Source organism: Drosophila grimshawi, unplaced genomic scaffold (genome assembly GCF_018153295.1).
Source record: "Drosophila grimshawi isolate 15287-2541.00 unplaced genomic scaffold, ASM1815329v1 contig_311, whole genome shotgun sequence".
Lineage (NCBI taxonomy): Eukaryota > Metazoa > Arthropoda > Insecta > Diptera > Drosophilidae > Drosophila > Drosophila grimshawi.
In genome coordinates, this window is record NW_025063098.1 from 10,095,129 (window position 1) to 10,114,954 (window position 19,826).

The window sequence follows — 19,826 nt, forward strand, 5'->3', positions numbered from 1 at the left end:
GAATTCTCCACAACGATCGTTTATAAAACAGTCTGAGCGGTATTCTGGTACATTCGTGCCGTTTGAGTGCAACGTCTGCCAAAGGGATATTCGACTCGTTTCAAGTGGGATAAAAGACGACTAAAAAATAATAAATATCTTTCTAAAAAACAAAGGTAATAAAAGTCTGAAGGCAAATTTCTTACAAATATCACATGGAATGTATTTCACGCTTTAGTTGAGTTGGTTAACAATGACTTGGATGCACATATAGACATATAGATACATATATATCATATATATGATTAGAGTATGGATAAAATATATGTACGTTGACAGTAATTCAGGGGCTCATCGTTAAAGCTAGCGGCATAGCCTTTATTGTAGTGGTGGTGGTGGTGGTGTAGTCGTCCGGATTTTGCGAGGAGCCCGTTGCTGTGCCCGTTGTGGTATTAGCTACATTACCCAGACCAGTTTCGGTGCGCTTGCGTGACGTTATCTTTTTCCAGCCACGTAGCAGGATTTGATTGCGATACTTGGGCGTGGTGAATGTATAGAGCAGTGGATTGACAGCGGAGTTCAGGGGCAGTATAAAAACCACCAGCCAGGCATAGATATCATCGGAGATATTGTATTTGAAGAACACCCAGATCTTCATGGCTATGATGGGTGCCCAGCATAGTACGTCCGTAAGCACAATGAAAAAGAAACGCACCGCAAACTCGCAGTCCAGCAGCGATAGGGGCGTTGCACTTCGTGTACGCCAGATCGAGATGAGCAGAGCCGTATATAATAATGCAATCATGACCAGTAGCCACAAATTGACGCCCAGAAAGACAAACGCTGAGTACTGCCAGCCCAGCGGATATGCCTCGTGGATGAGCAGTGGAAAACAGGTGCCCGAATGTGTGCCATAAAACTGGGTGCTCGAGTACCAGATGACAACGGGCGTTACAGCCAGACCCACTCCAGTTAGCCAAATGCACAACAGGGAGAAGTAAATGATGCGGACACTGATGCTCCGATGACCACGAAATGGATCCGCAATCAGCAGAAAACGTTCCACAGACATAAAGGCCAGTATTAGCATTGATACCTCCGAGGAGCTAACCGCCAATGTGCCAATTGCCTTGCATTGCCAAGAGTTCAACCACTCACGTGCCACTCTAAAAAAAAACAAATATTACACATAAATGCTTGCAATTATGGGTTCTGAAGTAGTATTTCATAGCGCTTTCGAAAAATTATTTTATTAAAGAATTTTTGTTAATTTTAGTTCATGAAACGAAAAATTAAAAATATATGATAAATTTATTTTTATTGTGGACCGGTTTTCAACAAATATATATTTAAATGTTATAAAACACACAAAAAAATATATTAAAATATTTGTTTAAAAAGAACAAGAAGAGTTGCTTTATAACATCAAATGTAGATAGATTGATTCAATTTTAGAAGCGTAATATATATCAACACAAAACATGCACTAAACACTTACTTATGATACTCATCCCTGTAGCGATAGTCCTGCACGCCAATGATTAACAAATAGAAGCCCATCAACATATCGGCCAGTGCTAGATTTCTGATGACCATTGTGACAGCGACATTCTCATCGCGGTAGATGAAACGACCCCAGAGCACCATCAAATTGCCACCTATGGACAGCGTCGCCATGAGCCAGGTGGAGTAGCGCAGCGAGGGTTTGCTTAATAGATCTTTAAACGAACTGACGCCATCGGTTTTCGGCTTGCACATTAGCACTTGCGGCGTCATGGAGCAGTAGTAGAAACGCTCAAAGACGATGTACTTCAAATTGCGCATCTCGTTGAGGGCCGTGAAATCAATGCGATCGAATTCGATGCCAGTCAGATTCAGAAAGGATACGTTCAGCGATTCCAATAGATTGCGGTCTATGGCCAAGGGCATGTGTGCCAGCGAGCTGTATTTGTAGGAGATTTAAATTTAATTTTACATCAGATTTTTTTACTTAAGCAAACAAAAATAACTCCAATGGCTGGCGCTTAAGTTTAAGTCAAATCTTAACCTTAAAGGGCCAACGTCTTAGCCCATTTATGGCCTAGCAGTGTGCATATATTTTTTATATTATTTATTATTTACTTACAGTGCCTCCAGGTGTGTGTTATACAAAAATGTTGCGCCTGATAATTCCTTAATAGGATTGCCAATGAGGCGGCTGTAAAAAAATAAGTAATGCAAAAAAAGCATGAAAATACAAAAGTGTAAGATTGCGTATACGCCGCATATGCCAAATAATGGGCACATGAGCATGATAAAAGCAAAGAACATTTGACGACGCTTTCAACTGCCAGATTACATATGTGCAGTTATATATATATATATATATATATATATATATATATATATATATATATATATATATATATATATATATATGTGCAGGTCTTTAAAAAGTTTTCTTTCACAACAGCTTTAAAAGTAGCGCACTAAAAAGGCAAGAGCGACAACAAAAATGTGAGCGACATAATAACGAAGATTCTTATTTAATAGTTGTGTGTTTGCCTGTGTGTGTGTGTGTGTGTGTACTTTATATAAATCACTCCACATATATATAGTTTTATAAGGGGTTTCGGGAGAGGCGCGGCGGTGTTTGTAAGTTGGTCAGACACAGGAAAAAGCGCATCATTCATGACAGCTTGCAGACGTCGGAGCTCTGGCTTTGGCTCCAGCTGGGGAATGTCCTTACCTAACTCTTGTGAAATGCAGCAGCTGATGTTGATGCTATTTAGCTCCATTCGTTGCACTTGTCTGGTCAATCAATGCCGGCGTCAACTGAAAACAGTTTGTTTTTATGGCTTGCCGCACAAAGACACTACTACTATTACCACTACCCTCCCCATTCGCTGGCCGATGCCAGGGGACAGGCTACCCCTTGTTTATCCAGTAACTCTCTAGTTGGTAATTGCTAGCCAGCTATAAAGTTGCACTCTGTGCTGGGGGTGGCCTACACTCGTAGCTTAACCATAAACTAAATGTTTTACTTGTAGCATAAATTGCTTTTTGATATGCTGTCGCACTCCACGCGCAGCCCCAACCCTCCTGCGATTAATGCCTCTGCAGCCAATTTATGTAAATTTCAAAGCACTTACTGCCCGAAATATAAGGCAAGGCTTTGTGCGGTTGTCCAGGCATTAAATAGCCTACTTAATAACTGCATTAAATGCCAGAGCAGCTGTTTTGGGCCTCAGACGACAATTAACATATTTCTTAAGCGGGGCAACAAGTTGCCGGTCACAAAAAAGTATGTACCCCAATATAAGAAGCATCAGTAATAATGTCAATTGTTTTTGCTTAGGCAAACGCAAACACACACACGCACACACAGGCACACTCCTACACACACACACACGGATGTATGTAACGCGCTACGCGGTTGCCTGCGCACGAAAGTAGGCAACATAATGCGTCAGTAAAGGGCCCACACGCGCACTTACACCCACAAGCACAGCACTTACACACGACAGTAAACACGCACACACACACACACACAGACATATTTACAAAACATTATGATCGGTCAATGCGCATTTAACAACATGTCAAATAGACGCACATAGTTGTATTAGTGCAATGACACAACACAAATTGTTGTCTAAACTGAGGCAAGCGGCAAACAACGACTGCCTGAATGCTCTTCTTGTTTACTACAAAAAAAATGTATCTTAAGTAATATTTTGGTTGTAATTGTCTAATTTATTCTATATAAGATTATTATAATATAAGAATATTATATTGATAAAACAATATAATATTAATAAAACAAGTATTTTTGATTTTATGCTATTAATTAATTCATTTCGCAGAGCAATTTGCAGTTAACTGCAAAATACATTATTAAAAAATGTATTTAAAAATGTGTAGCTAATTTAAGTTAATAGCAATATTACGGCATACATTTCGAATAAACTAATTAAGGACTTTATCAATTAATATATTGCTATTCGTTCAAGTTGAACTAAATTTCAATCGCAACAACTGCGTGGGGTGAACCTATCTGTTGCCATTTGCCACACACAATTAAATGGCATTAGGCCAATCAGTGGAAATGGCACGTACCGCTCTGAACCCTTTCAAGGAAGTTCCGCACGGGCATTGTTCTGCCTTGGGGGATGCTGACACTACAATTATTGCCCGCAATTAACGTCATTGCACTTAAGCTTATTTTCAGTAAAAATAAAAAACAACAAAAACAAAGAAAAAGACACCCTGTACATTTGCTGGAAGCGAAAAGCGGCTAGGCAAAATGAGCTGTCAGTGCGAATTTGTTTGGAATAGCAAAAATCAAATTAGTGCAGCGATTTTTTATGCCCCAAACTGGTAAAAGTGCGAAGTAATGCTCGGCGGGAGAGCAAGTGTCCAGGTCCAGGCTGGACAACAAGTAAACAACAAGTCAGCAGAAATGTGAGCGGAATTTCAAGGAAGACCCACAGAGACGCAGACAAACATATGTATATACATGTGTGCTGTGTATCTGTGAGATACAAAACGTAGTGCCATAAAAGTCGCATTTGCTTTATGAACTTGACGCTTGTGAAACTGCTTAAAAATTCACAGCACGCTTGCAGGCGCATTATTTGCATGAAAAGTACAGACACACACACAGACTGGGTGTGCCAGAGGGGTTAGCCACATCAACAGGCAAGCAAAGGATTTCACTCACTGCCAAAATTGACTTGAGCGATAATAATGGCCAAGAGACCGAACTCAGCGCCAATTTCAATAAACTCGTTCATTATGAGCATGAAAACTAGAGACTGAACTGGCATCCAGAGGGAGACGGGTCTCTAGTTCATAATGCCTGTCCATCAGCCGAGCTGTGCGCTTCTTTGGCGAAATTGTTTTCGCATAAAATACAAATTTATTTGCATTTTTATTTGGTCATAATACTGTTTGTTTATTTGTTGCTCCTGCTGCTGCTGTTGCTGTTGCTGTTGCTATTGCTGTCGTCGCCTGAAGCCCAGAAGTCAAGGCGCTGACAGACAGCACATTCCATAAGATACAAAGCTACAAAGGCGCAACATACAGATACATTTACTTAAATATATTTTGTATACCAATTTTTGGTCAAGTGACAGGCAAAACATATTTCTCTTCTTGGTTGTCCGTGGGCTTGAGTGTTTTGTGTCTTGGCATTGATATGCTGATGCTGATGTATTCGTTAGTCGGGTTGGTAAATTTATTAACGCCTCAGTCTGATGCCAGACTCGGTTCGATGTTAAACCGGCGACCACATTTATTAAATATGATATTGATATATTTATGTATATGTTTGTGCTGGAGCTTGGGAAAGAAATCGAAATGAATTTAACCCATAAATTGGGCAGCTCTTCACTTGGATGGTGCCTTTAAGATACAATTCTATCCCAAAGTGAATGTGTAGCAAAAATGTAAGTTTTTGAAAAGTCGAAAGAATGTTTATTAACTTAACAAATAAAAATGCTGATTTAAGTAAGCCAAGTTATTCAAGATGCGCTTGTCAGCTCTTTAATTCTTAAAACTAATTAGGAAACTTCGTTGGCTCAAGTACAAATTAACTAAGTAATTTATGTTGTCTGGAATATGAACTTCTGTTCCACTCGCATTGTTGCGCTTAATTAAAGCTCCTAAGATTATTTTAAAATAGCTTTGAACATAAATTTGAAGTGCTTTGAAGCCGTTTAGAAAATATTGATTTAATTAATAGTCTTTTTTTTTTATCAAATTAGTCAATATTAGCAAGCCAAAGGATTTTTTGACGACATGATGCTAATTTCTCGACAAAGCCACATCTTAATTTTAAGCAGATCAGTGCAGTATTCTATATATAAAAATCTTATATTATAAATCGTACTATTTTATTCGAATTGCCACACAACTTTTATACGACTTGGCCATAAAGGTTCGCGTTGCTCTGAGCCAATAATGTATGCAGTAAGTGGCCAAATTCGAAGGCGTGGTCCAAATCATAAAATAGTAAATTGAAAGTGTTTCGATATATGACCAAAGATATAAACTATCAATAGGTCTAAAATCGATTACAGTAGGTATGTTGCCGTCTAAGGAATAAATAAATAATAAATAAACGAAGCATAAAGTTTTGCTTATTTTTTGTGTGTTTCTGTGTAGCCCATGATTATAACTTAAGCTAAACAATGGCTTTTTACTTGGAATTTTTATGGGTTCAACAATTGTCCAGTTCGTGTCTTTGTTGGTACGGTCAATATTATCCATTGCCGAGTTCAGTTACCCAGACCAGGAGAACAATATTTATGTAGATGATTATGTTAATTAGTGCTGAGCCATAATTCATGCTTAGTGTTCGCTTAATATTTAATAGGATTAGCATACATATATATATATATATATAAATATATACTCACATATCTAAAATAGCAGAAAGATTTACAAAGGCTTCCTCATGTATGTGAGTGATAAGGTTGTACCTTAGATCGCTGTGGAAGAAAAAGGAATAAGCTATTTATCGATAAGATAATAATATTATAGAGATTAATATTGATGGGATAATAATGTGATAAAGATAGAATTAGAAGAAAAAATTAAATAAATCAAAAAAAGATTAGATCTGAAAAAAAATAATATAAAACAATTGAATATTGAAGAAAAATGGAATCGGATGCATCAGGAATTTAGGAATTATTTACTTCATTAATGATTTAGTATTGTTTAAAATTGTACACTCATAAACATAGATGTATGCTTATTGCATATCCATATTTTGATGGGCAACAAGCATATTGCAAAGACGCAATGAGTTTTGACTTTGTAGGCGGGGGTGTTGTGGATGGTCGGGAATCTGTTCCGAACACGCATTTATTTACGTGGCGACAATTTGTGATGGTGATTTATTTTCACTTACCAACGCGACGGGTGCCTAGACGACCCATTGACTTATATTGTCAGCTATTGATTCATAAATTAATGATTATGTATGCCCCACGAAGCCAGGCGAAGATGCCTGACAAATGTTTTCAAATTGTCGACTATTAAATATATGAGTGAAATACACACACACACACACACACACACCAAATTTGCATGAGTCGATTTACGTTTAAATGTTTGCTTAGAGCATATGCTATACGTAAACAATTGAAAGTGAAATTTATGTTTATTGGCGCATAAATTCCAGCGTCTAGGTGTCTTATTCCATAACAGGTTCGATATTGTGCCAATGCATATCAACTGGCTTAACGCTGCGTATGCGTAATTTGTTTGAAGTTCGATTCGGTTCTGTTATGTTCCATTTTGCTGACAATGTGATACGCGGCGGGGCTGCCAGCCCAAATGTAACCCATATAAATCTTGAAGGAGCGCCGATGATAGCGCTGCCGAAAACCAAATGAAAGCAAAATGCAGTCAAGAGTAAAAATTACGCATACGCACCATAAAACCTAAGTACAACATATTTCAATAGACTTTTCGACACTTTTTTGGAAGAGTTGAGTGCCAGGGAGAAGGTGGCAGAGAGTTCAGTTGCAGCGTTTAGAATAAAAAGGGAAACCCCAGAAAATCACTAAGGGAAATGGCCAAAATTTAATGAGGCCGCCTCAAGGGAACATCGTCCTTGGGTGTGTTAGCATTGAGGTTAATATATCTACATATATATATATATATAAAAATGTATAGTATTTCCTTCTACTCACAGCAGCTCTAATTTATCCAATTGCGCAAAAGTTTTCTCGCCAATGTATTCGATTCGGTTGTTTTCCAAGTAGCTGTAAAATAAAGTGCACCCGCAATTAAAATAAACAGAAAGTAAATTCAAACTTAAGCTTAGGCTAAGCAAGGCGAACGTGTATAATAAACTTAATTTTAAAATGTTGTACTTAGACGTGAATACTCTTACTCGACATAAAATTAAATATGAAGACTATTTTATTTAGTTTGATTTATTTTACACAGTAATAAAAACTATTCTTTAAGGCAAAAAATATAATTAATAATTTTTCCGGCCTCAAACACTTATAGCTTTAATTACTATTTGGGCTCATTAAAAATAAATCGATGTGTGTCTTAAAAAAAGCATTAGCTATTTTATTTATTTATAAAGTAACCATATCAAAATCCCAGAGTCTGTATCTGCCGGTGTCTTTTTACGCTTCCGCGCCCAATTGATAAATGAAGGTTGTTTAGTTATTCAGTTAGAGGCAACTTAAGCTGAGCCTAAAAAACTGGACAATAAATGGTGCTCGTTAAATGGTACATATATTAAGTTTAAGTCTTTGTAAAGTGCTGCACGTAACGGTTTATGAAATATTTATGTTCCTAGGTACCTATTATACAAAATACTTGTTTTGGTTTGGCTTAGTTGATTATTTCAATACAACCGAACAATTACTTTATTAAGCTCGCTTACTTTTTGGGAAACTTTGCAAAGTGTTTTAAATGGTGCAAAGCTTAAACTGTTATTATGCCATCCATGGCACATTGTAATGGGATATAACTGTTGTCCCCCAACCATTCCAAATATAAACGAACAACACATGCCACACTGCACTTGATGGTCCTCAGTCCCCCAGTTTCCCCCCACAAATCCGAGTGGGTCCAGTCAGTGTCGCAGACGGAGACACAGACGCTGTAAAGCATTTCACGCTTGAATACATCAACTGAACGAGTACCATAAAAAGTGGGTGTGGCATTGGAAGGCGGTCCCTTTTCTTACACAAATATATATCTATATATACACACATATTTTTTTAATCTCACAAATAGCAGCGACATTTAGCCCAATCCCAATCATAGCTGGAACTTTAGTTTACTTACATTTCGACAAGTTTTGGACTTTTGGATAGCTGCTCATCTCGCAGGGTCAGACGATTGTGGCTCAATACTAGCCACTCCAGCTTGTGCATAGATGCCAAGTGCTCCATGGGAAAGTAGCGCAGCTGATTGTTGACCAGGAACAACCACTGCAGCGATGGCAAATCCTTGAGTATGCCATGCGGCAATCGGCTAATATTGTTATGGCTAAGCTCGAAACGTTCCAGATGCGGCAAACCGCTAAGGCTGCCAGGCGGCAAGTGTGATATGTTGTTGTATTTGAGCGTACTACATTTGGAATTTCCCTTGTATAGAATTCTGGTTAAATGGATCAAATCATTACTTACAGCTTCTGCAGTCGCGTTAAATTTGCAAATAGGTTGTCTCGCAGCGTCACATTGTTGCGAATAATGAAAAGATTTGTCACCTCCTCGCTGAGGCGGGGCCAGCGACGCAGCTTGGCCAGTCTGCCACAGTAGAGCATGGTGCCGCGGCACTGGCACTGGCGCGGATATGTGATGATAGCTGATGGGATACGCAAACAGAGATATGGTAAATCGAGTACATAACTATCAACATAACAAATAAAAGTGCAAGTAAAACCAGTAAGCATGCTGTACTCAAGTGAGCTCGACTTTGAGATACCCTGCATCCAGCTCTTAAATATATTATTCTATTTTTATGGTCAAATTTCTGCCTGTCCGGATATTGATCAAATGAAACTTGATCTGCACGTGGTATACAAAACTTATATTCCAAATGTGAAGACTGTCGATGTTATCGGAGATCCACATATTCATTCAGACGGTCGGAACGACGGACAAACATACGTACATGGCTAAATCGATTAAGCTGTTTATTCTGATCAAGAATAAATATAATTTATAGGTTGGAGAAGCTTCCTCCAGCCTGTTACGTACTTTTCCAAAACTCCAATATAGCCTTATAAGAATCTCAAAATATAAAAAACAGGCTAATTTAAATATATAAATGCTCAAAATAGCTTTGCTGAAAATATTTCGTAGCTTGTGAGATACATAAACTAAGATATGCTTAAATGGGATACATAACTGTCAAATAAAAGAGCAAATAACGATCAAAAAATACTACAAAAATAGGTAATTTAAATTTATAAATATATTAAATAAAGTGTTGTTTTTGTAAACAAATAAGAAAACCCTTTTGCCTGTCAGCTTCAAGCTTCGCAGCACCATTACGGTATCTATTCATATTTTATCCAGTTTATAATGGCTGTGATATGTAGGCGAATTTCTAAATATAATTAAACACATACCACAGGGCATGAGCATTGTTTGGATTCCGTTGCCCGCCAGCGATGGCCAATCCCAGGAGCTGGCATTTATGGCAACTATCGTTGGGCGCTGCAGCTGTTGCTGCTGCTTCTTCTTTTCAATCGCATTACGCACAATTTTGTCGGCAAGTTCCTTGCTCCCATAGAGATTGCCACACTCGACCGGATTCTCATCACTGCCATCGGAGCAGTCGAGATGTTTATCGCACATTTGGCGCTGCGGCACGCACTGGATGCCATTATTGCACGCAAAGCTGCCTGTGGGGCAAGGTCCTTGGAAAAAAAACAACAACAATAACAAAATAATTAATAACGCACAGACATACATATTGACCTGAATAGGGCACAACATAAAGTGTTGCAATTTGTTTGTTTAATACGGAAAACTTTTCCCTCATTCCTTGCATCGCACATACGTCACGTTGCCCAAATAGAGGGTTTTATGAGTAATCTCCATGCATGGAGCGGAACTGAAATTGTCTCTTTTTTATTAAGTTCACAAGAGTCCAAGAAATGAGCACATAAAAGAACAAATCAATTAATATTAATGTGCACAAAACTTTGGATTGCTTTTAATTTATTTGACTACAATACTTTTGTTGTCAATCGTATATTTTTGTATCTATTACCATTTCAAATAACACATTTGAAAATTGAACAAATAACAGAATGAATAAGCTGGGATCTCAATTAACATTTCCACAGAGCAAAACTAATTCTGACTTGGCTTATAAACAACTCGAAAACTTTTTGCACACCTATTTGTCATCAAAATTGGCAATTTCATTCACCATTTGTAATTTCGTTGGCTGTTTTGTCTACTTCTCTTTTCAACAACTAACTGGAACAGCTCATCAACAGTTTGATGAGGACATTAAGTACATTTTTCGAACTTACAAATCCAAATTAAATGTCTTGAGTCATTTCCCATTTTATCATTTTTGAATTGATATTCACATCAAATTTTATGACTTGGAAAGAAGCGCTCATAATTTTCTAAATATAAATAGAAAATTATTTAAAAAAAAAAAATATATATATATATATATATATTTAGAATACAATTTACTAATTTAATAAAGAGCCTACATTTTAAATTTTATATATTTATAGTTTTTAGGAGAGTTCTTATGTTAAACAGCTAAATGAATCTGAATCTTTCCAGATTTTAATGCTTCTCAATTGCTTGTAATATTGTACATACAAAAAATAAAAATAAATGTATAATAATAAATATGTATATAACAATAATACTTTATAATGTTGACAAAATGCCCTTCTGCCACTCATATACACTTTCAATACTTTTGTGTACCACTTTGTGTCAATTTACCATCAAAAAAATATTCACATTTAACTTCTAAAAATAATTAAAATGCCTCTTTAAACACAAGCCAAAATTTAAATTTATATACTTCATTCAAATGAACACATTTCAGCTATACAAAATCTCTTAAGTCATTATTTGATTTACATTTCGTCCAAATCTCCCTAATGATGGAATTGCACAATTTAATTAATGACAACAGTCAAATCAAATGATTTTCGCATATTGCGTCATTCCGAATAGTTTTTGGCAAACACAGCTTGTCGGCTGGCATATCCTTGGACTTGCTCTTGAATGAGATCCTGTGTCTGAGGCTCTGGCTGTGCATTAACAACAACACTTTTCATTTCAATTTCATTTAGTGCTGGCAGCTAAGCGCATAAATACAAATCTAGGCGGCTTTTGCTATTTGTTTGGATTTAAGACCTAGTCAGCAGTCAGCACAGAGCAGACAGCAGACATATACTTTAATATAATACGTCCTTAATGACGGTCCTTGTAATACGTCAGACATCACGTTAAGCCGAAAAATGGCATTCATCAAACATTTGTTTGGGCTTGACAAATCAATAGGCAAATTGGTGATGGGCATAAAAAAAAAAAATATATATATATATATATATATATATGTATGTAAAAGATATTTAAGCTGGCAACGCGATGAAAATGTTTTTCCAATAAGACAATATTCAGCACAAAATAATGGCACAACAGGCAGCAGACGCCTCCGAAATAAATGTGCAAAAAATTGCTTCGCTCTCGAAGATAAAGTTTGTGTATTTTGGTTTTTTATGGTCACGATTCTTTTTATACCCTGTTCCCATATTTTATCCTGTTATAGAATAAATTACTTTCAAATACTTTTCAGGCGTATCAATTTACGAGCGCTTGCTGTGCGAAATTTGATTTTTTGTTCGCCAGTTGAGATTGAAGTCCTTGTAATTAATTATGGGATAAAATAAGGTTTTCAAACGCTTGAGAAAGCAATCAGTACGTTTATGATTTTCAGAAAGTCTTAAGCATATTTTTCCAATCTAACATATCAGATAATTAAATTATACAATTTAATATTACTTACCCAAACTTAGATAGAAAATGAGAGCAGATATCAGAATGACAATCAACATAAAGCAGACGCCAACAGCAATGCTGCGTCCATAGACCATTTTGACTTAAATATATGTTATCCTTATCGGTGGGCTTTGATTTGCTGTCTGGTTAATTACTTAACTGCCATTGCATTAGCAGCCACTGGGCGGAGTTCATTATTTGTACTATATTGCTCCCAGCGGGGGCTTGGCCACGCCCATGACGTTTTTACCGAAATGTTTGTCTTGTTTAAAGCTTCATTAGCTGATTTTAAAGAAAAAACAAAAATGTATACGTTGTTTAAGGTTTAACGTAAGCATTTGCACTTGAAAGAGGTGTTTTCAGCTTGTTTAGTTTTAAGATTTATTAGTTTTGTAAGCCAAAATCCCTGAGCCAATTAATGTTTATATCTATTCAGCACTTCTTATCCTATTTTAGCAAATGCTGGGTATTACATTTTATTTTGCCGCTATTAAAACATCTATTAATAGAAATAAACTGAGCAGAAAGATGCTTCACTTCTTATTAAAATCGAAACAAAAAAGCTTTGTTCTACCTGATAGCAATTTTATTATTGACAATAAAATCAAATTTAATTCGAACTTAAGTGTGCTTTCGTATCCATATTTTAAATTCTTGAATTAAACAATTATTTATCTGTCTGTTAAGAAAAATGTGGATTGATAAAGATCATCGAAAATAGGAAAACATTTCACTAATCCGATTCACAGTCAATCAAATACAATTTTCGCACAATTAGACCTTATCTGTTTTTGGTTATTATAATTTCTAGACAATTCTCCGTTTTATGGTTATTTAAATAATCTCATCTAATGAAAAGAGTTGGAGAGCTACTTTGGGATGAACTGAGGCTAAAGAATAAAAATACTATTGGAGAACTTAGTCGAAGATAACGTTGTTATTAAATTTTAAATTAAACTTTCTGATTGCAAATTAATTACGGAGAGCTGAGGATTGTCAATATTTATCTGCATCTAATCTGTTGATTAGTTTTATTTAAGTAAAATGGAAATAAGATGACAATGGCCTGCGGGGAGATCATAATTTCCGCAAAAGGTCGTCGCCGTCGAAAACGCATTGTGGGAAAATGTATGCCCAAATGTTTGCTCATTATCTCAATCATCCCAATTGAACAGCATTTGGTGTGGAATTGTCGTAAAAACCTAACATTCTCTTTATGTTGTTGTGCTTTTCTTTTTCTTATTATTATTATCTTCTTCTCTGTGTTGTTGTTGTTGTTCGTTTTCTTTATGTTATTTGTTGTTTGTGGTCACTTAATGCTCTTGACCAGGCTAAAACGCACATTTCAAGATTGTGTCAACGCGATAAGAACCGAAATACGAGAGGGTCCCTGCCAGGCGACAATTCAATTGGGCGGCAAATAATTTCGCCGGCAAAGAAGCGTCTTCCTCAACACACACCTACAAAAAGTATGCAGTGCAAGCCGACGGAGCGTTTTAAAACGCACGCAAAACGCGCGCGCTGCTGGAAGACGCGAGTAGCTGACAATGACAGTGACAATGTCAAGACAAGACAAAAACCGAACTAAACAAGTCCATGCACAGCTGCCAACTGAAACAGACAAGAGCAATTGTTGCTGATTTTGTTTAGCTTCTGCTGCTGCTGCTGCAGCGAAGTCCTTGCTTCGTGTCCTATTCGGCCTTGGCTGACCGTCGCGGCGCATTCGTATTGTGACAAGAACTTTGGCATTAGCAGTTGCTGGACCACCAATTTTCAATCGGAATGAGACAATGTCGTTCCTCAGACCAAATTCACTCAACGTTCACAATTTAAATAGCACTTGGCTTAATCTCTTCCCTTAGCTTTCAATTTAATATCAAAAATTCTCATTGCATACGAATTTTTGGATTTATTGGCGAGTAGAGAGTAACATTACAAACTTATTGTTCCAAAATATATCTCTTTAGTTAAGAGATCATCTTCGCCCTTGTTTTCCTATTTGTTATTTAAAAGTCATTTAATAATTTTCAAAATTTTTAAAGAGAACAAATAAAATGATAAAAAAGTGTTTTATTTATTAGCTAATAGTAATAATGCAATTAGAATTTGTTCTAAAAATTTGTGTCTTTAGTTAATTAATAGTTGATATACCTATTATATAAAAAACATATAGTATGTATATTGCTGTTGCATAGCCCTAAGAAACAAATTGGTTTGGCTAACCGTTGCGTTGGAATCATTAAATAGTATTACTAAAAAAAATTCAATGCATTTTGCAATAATAGCTACAAAATATGTATAAAGTACTAATTGTTTAACACACTTTGCAATTTTAGACTAATTTTAAGCGTTTTCTAAACACTTTCCAAGTGGAAACAGTTTTCAACAAAGCAATTGCTAATTTGTTTATGTTTTTGTTTTACTAAACCTGCGCTAACTGCTAAGTACATATTATAATTATAATGGAATGGGTTATAAATCACTAACAGCACAACTTAAGTGTATTATAAAAAGGCGTTTACAGTTTCGTTAGATACAATTATTGCAACAATTTACGTTTTCTAATGGCGCATGGTGAATGGTAGAAAATAATATGTATATTTTATAGACTAGCAACAAAAAATGTTATAATATTTAGGTTAAATAAAATCAGTAGATATAGCACAATAGATATAAGTACATTTAAATTATAAACAAATTTGTGGGCAGGTGATAATGTTTCGTTTGAGAACTAGTAAACAAATTCAACTAGTTTTATAAATCTAGCATAATTTTGTGCACTAATAAGTTAATATTGTGTGTGGTATGTGGGTTCGTGTCTAAAAATTTGTAACAATTAACATTGCTTAAAGAGATCCATTAGATATTTGTTGTAAGAAGAAAAGATGCATAAGTTTTATCGTTGTAAATTTGTGTGTTTTTCCAAATATGTGATATAGTGTATATAGCCGCGCTGCTTTATGCATACAAGATATGTAAATCATTTCCTCGTCTTTTTGTTCCCCCAAGTTGCTTGAGTGTAGAAAAATATTTCGTTGCTTTTTTTTGTTTTTGTAAAGATGCTATCTTAGACCCAAACGCCGTGTGGATTCTTGCTGGTGGGCACCGCCGTCTCCAGCTGACGTGGTGATCCAATGATGCGACGACTGCTGCCCTGTTTATTGGGTCCCTCCAGCAGATGTTTAATTTCCTCGGTGGTGGTTACGGTCAGACTTTGTAGATTCACCTCCTTCATCTCGTTGACCAGCTGCTCCACTTGACGCTTCTTCTCCGCAATCGCATGCTCAATCATCAGCAGCTCCTTTTTAAGGTTATCTGCCGTTTTATTGGATGTGTCTGTGTTATGTAGGGCCTGATCAATATCGCTTTGTATGCGTTCCATTTCCATGAGGAAGTCACGCTCCACTGTTTGTCTAAATGCAAATATAAATTGTTATTTGAATACATTTATATTTTATTTTAATAGCTCACCTATTGTTCTGTTGCTGCTGCTCCAGCTCAATATCATCCATGAGCAAACGCATTTTGTTCTTACACTGCAGCAACTCTGTCTCGCAGTTGGCCAACTTGGAGCGCAGCAGCGCAATTTCCGACTTGAGTGTCTTCTCCTGCTGTTTGACCAGCTCGTTTTCCTCCTCCACATATTGCAGCGTTTGCAGCTGTTCACTGCCTTGCCGAAAGATTTGATCGGCCTTGGAAATTTCACGGGAAATGGCCTCCAATTCGTGCGCATGATCTCGCTCCCTGCTCTCAAGATAAACTATTTCCGAATCGAACTGTAAATAATAAAATTGTTGATTAATAAAACAATCCACAGTAGTTCACACTTTCGAGAACAGTTTCTTAAATATGTTGATTGTCTAATTGCTGTTAAAATGATCAGGATATGCGTTTAGCTTTCAAGTTGGCTTCTTTAATAAATCAAATCTGAATTCTTGACTGCGAGCATTTTTTCAATTTGAGTGAAAAGATAATTATAACTACTTTGTATACTTAGAAGTACAATTAGTAATTACCTTTTGCAGCTCCAACTGTTGTGCGGTAATCTTCTCGCGCTGAAACTTGATTAGCTGCAACAGATCATTGTATTGCGTGGCCTGGAACATGCTGTCGCCCTCATCCATGCACTGATTGCCACTCTGATTGTTGTTATTGTTAATGTTAATGTTGTGTTGCTCGTACTCGCTGAGAAATGGATTCGTTGAGGAAGATGCATTTGATATGGTTTCGGCATTGCTGTTGCTGGGTGGAAAGCGAGGTGTCTGGCACATGGGACTGTTGCGTGGCGGTGGCGGATCACGATACGGCGGCGGCACCAATGCACCATTTGATGAAATCGTTGGTGTCTGTTTGTAGAGCTCAGGCGAGTTGTTGTTGTTGATATTGTTGCTAATGTTACTATTGGCATAAATGTCGCACAAGTGCTCACTGCTGCTATGGCTATTGCTATTGTTGTTAGTGTTGCTGTTGTTATTGCTGTTGTTGTTGTTGTAGCACAATTCATTGGGACTGGAACGTCGCAGTTCATTGCTGGATTTGCTCAGCTGACTGTAAATATGTTGATTGCCATTGTTGCTGCTGCTGTTGTTGTTGTATAAATCGTTGTAATCATTTAAAGCTGGCACGTTGCAGTTGGCACTGCTGCCGCTGCTGCTCATGTCCAGTGGATTTGACAGCGATTTCTCATGCTTGGGCACCAATGGAGTCGTTTTGCTTGACGGCGGCAACTGTTGCTGAGGTGGATGTTGTTGTTGCTGCTGCTGTTGTTGTTGTTGTTGTTGTGGTATACCTTTGACTATGCCAATATTGTCGAATTGCTTAGCATCGTAGCCGCTGTAAATGTGAGATACTTTTTATTATTAAAGTTGTGGACTATTAAAATATAGGCAGAAAATAGTTTACAACACACGAGCTTGGCCAACTTTAATGGACACTAAACATAATTTTGCTGAATTTTTTATTTTTTTGGCAAACTTTACAACTCTTTTAGTCATAATATAATCCTTCTATTTATTAATTAAACCAGATTGCGAGTCTAACAATTTGTAACTTTCAATGAATATTTTGCTAATGAGTTTTAAGAATAAATGAAACTAATTTGGCAGAACCCGATTCAATCTTATAGCCTCAATTAATTCTACGCACCCAAAACTTTTTTTTAGCTCTTTTGTCCGATAGCTGAGCTCCACGCTGGACTTTTGTTTTTGCAATGTGGGCGCTGTCGTCAATTTTGTATCATTGACATTGTTGTTGTTGTTGTTGCTGGGGCCCAGTGGCTTTTTTATTGTTGTTGTTGTCGTTGTCATTACTGCATATTTGTTATTATTATTGGGCTGCTGTTGTTGTTGTTGTTGCTGCTGCTGTTGTGGCTGTGGCTGAGTCTGGGTCTGCTGCTTGTTTTCGGATCGTTGCAATATAAACTGCACGTCATTTGCATACTCGCCCCATTTGAGCAGCAGCTTCATGGGATTCTCATTTGGGGCGAGGTGCCGCTCATTATTACGCCAGCGTTCGATGAGCGTAAAGCGACCCACTTTGCCCGTTGCATGGGCCAAGGCGAAAACCACATCCTGTCGAAGAAAATGCGCACACATAAAAGTCATAAATAAAATCATATTTTGTTTGTCTGTACAGTAATTGCTCGTTACTTCTCGAACCAAAACTCGAGACTACACATTTAAAAAGATTTATTACAAAATAAAAGTTTCTAGAAACAAATAAGACATTCTTACAAGCATATTTGATAGATTTTTGTCAAATAAGAAGCATACTCTTGCAAACCGTGATTCATCGAATGCATTCAATATTGGGGAGTTCTAGTTAGCGAGCAATCACTGTATTTACTCATCAAAAATCAATAGAATATTATTACGCACCTGGCAAGTTGTATTTACCGTCACGCCGCACACAATACGCTGTATGCCCTCAACCCAAACTTTGAGTTCCATATTTTGTTTGTCGTTGTTGTTCCAAATGAATTAATTATAGGGATTTCGATTTACATGTGCTGTTCTTGCTGATGTTGTTGTTGCTGCTACGGCTGGCAGAAAATTGCTACTAAAATGGGGGCTAATGATTTCAAGCTTGAAATGCTGTCGCGAGGGCAGCGAAGCGTGCAACTTGTTATTGTGGCTGTTGGTGCAGCGCCATGGCAAGACTGATGTGGCTGTTGTTGTTGTTGCTCTTGCTGCAACACCAAATTGGGGGTGGAGCTGCACTTCCACTTTTGCTTCTCGTTGTCGTTGTCGTTCTCGTTGTTGTCGCTTGTTACTTCCCTTTCTTTCTTGCGTTGTTTGCAGCTATTTTCCCCAATTGCTTCTGTTGGCCGTTTGTTTGTGGCCGTCGCTGCTGCTGCTGCTTCACTTGCACTTATTTCTGGTTTCGGAGCGAGCGGGTGCAGCGGATTGCAGGTGGAATGGTACGTGTGCGCCACTTTGTGCATACATTTATGTGTGTTGATGTGTGTATGTGTGAGTGCGTGTGTTCTGATTCACTTTTTGTTTGTTTTCGCTTTATTAATACTGAATTCTTCTCGCACGCATTGTTGTGGCCTATGTGCACGTACACTTTTTATACATTTTGTTCGTGTTTTGCACGCGCGTATTGTATGATTTCTGGGTTTTTAAAGCAAAAAACAAATGCACAATGCGCGCATTGTTGTTGGCATGCACTTGTACTCGATACCCGTGAAGGGGCTGCATTGCTATCAATATCACGGATTACACTTGTCTTAAATTCGATTAATGTAGTTATCGTTTGTTGCAGCCCTGAGCAAGAGGCGCCAAATCAAATTTAATGAGTTCATTGAGTACCATTCTAAGCAACAATACTCTCAATATTAAATGAAGTTACCTTAACTCTTTGATTGCATACTCTATAGTAGTAAAATATATTGAAACGATTAAATTTTATAATAATTAAGTGAACCAATCGAAATATCGCTTGGTCATTATTTTTTCACAATCTTGTGCACACACTTTTTCCACCCACCGCGTCTATCGATACTAAGAGTTGTCGACTTGTGCAATATATCGATAGAATATCAACAATCCTATTCGCGAGTTGAACGAAAACAATTGCAAGTAGCGCAGCAGGCAGCGCAGCACTTACGATAAAAATTAGTTCTGCATAATATATATTGATTTTAGTGCATTAACAAATAATTAAATACTGGGCAATTGTACTGTGCGTACGGGGCCAACGTTAACAATTGTTGCTCCCCCCAGGGCCAAGTGTTTCCACATCGCTTGTGCTTGCTTGCTCGTGTGTGTGTGTGTGCAAAAGTGTGTGTGGAGCAGCAGCAGCAAAAAAATGGCCAGTGAATGTTTTACAGCT

The 19,826-nt window shown here is 37.2% G+C and overlaps 2 protein-coding genes across 2 annotated transcripts; both read right to left on the reverse strand.

The window, feature by feature from the left end:
* Positions 1 to 322: 322 nt before the first annotated feature.
* Positions 323 to 12,586, reverse strand: LOC6563427 (relaxin receptor 2). The gene is made up of 9 exons (XM_001989749.1): positions 12,499 to 12,586; positions 10,076 to 10,366; positions 9,129 to 9,306; positions 8,785 to 9,069; positions 7,665 to 7,736; positions 6,381 to 6,452; positions 2,105 to 2,176; positions 1,478 to 1,921; positions 323 to 1,145 (listed from the first exon to the last, which is right to left on the reverse strand). The coding sequence occupies exons 1-9, from the start codon at positions 12,584 to 12,586 to the stop codon at positions 323 to 325; spliced, it is 2,325 nt and encodes a 774-aa protein (XP_001989785.1).
* Positions 12,587 to 14,572: 1,986 nt separating this feature from the next.
* LOC6563426 (probable serine/threonine-protein kinase cdc7) lies at positions 14,573 to 18,457 on the reverse strand. The gene is made up of 5 exons (XM_032737335.2): positions 18,368 to 18,457; positions 17,637 to 18,061; positions 16,508 to 17,324; positions 15,963 to 16,267; positions 14,573 to 15,904 (listed from the first exon to the last, which is right to left on the reverse strand). Exons 1-5 carry the CDS (start codon positions 18,437 to 18,439, stop codon positions 15,559 to 15,561), a joined length of 1,965 nt encoding a protein of 654 aa, XP_032593226.1. The 5' UTR covers positions 18,440 to 18,457; the 3' UTR covers positions 14,573 to 15,558.
* Positions 18,458 to 19,826: the final 1,369 nt, after the last annotated feature.

Coding starts and splice junctions, on each gene's coding strand:
- LOC6563427 (XM_001989749.1), bottom strand. CDS start 12,586: ATGGTCTATGGACGCAGCATTGCTGTTGGCGTCTGCTTTATGTTGATT. Junction 7,737..8,784: donor AGTCCAAAACTTGTCGAAAT/GTAAGTAAACTA, acceptor TTTATTTTACAG/CTACTTGGAAAACAACCGAA. Junction 1,146..1,477: donor TACAGGGATGAGTATCATAA/GTAAGTGTTTAG, acceptor GTTTTTTTTTAG/AGTGGCACGTGAGTGGTTGA.
- LOC6563426 (XM_032737335.2), bottom strand. CDS start 18,439: ATGGAACTCAAAGTTTGGGTTGAGGGCATACAGCGTATTGTGTGCGGC. Junction 17,325..17,636: donor GAGCTAAAAAAAAGTTTTGG/GTGCGTAGAATT, acceptor TCACATTTACAG/CGGCTACGATGCTAAGCAAT. Junction 15,905..15,962: donor CAGCAGCAACAGAACAATAG/GTGAGCTATTAA, acceptor ATTTGCATTTAG/ACAAACAGTGGAGCGTGACT.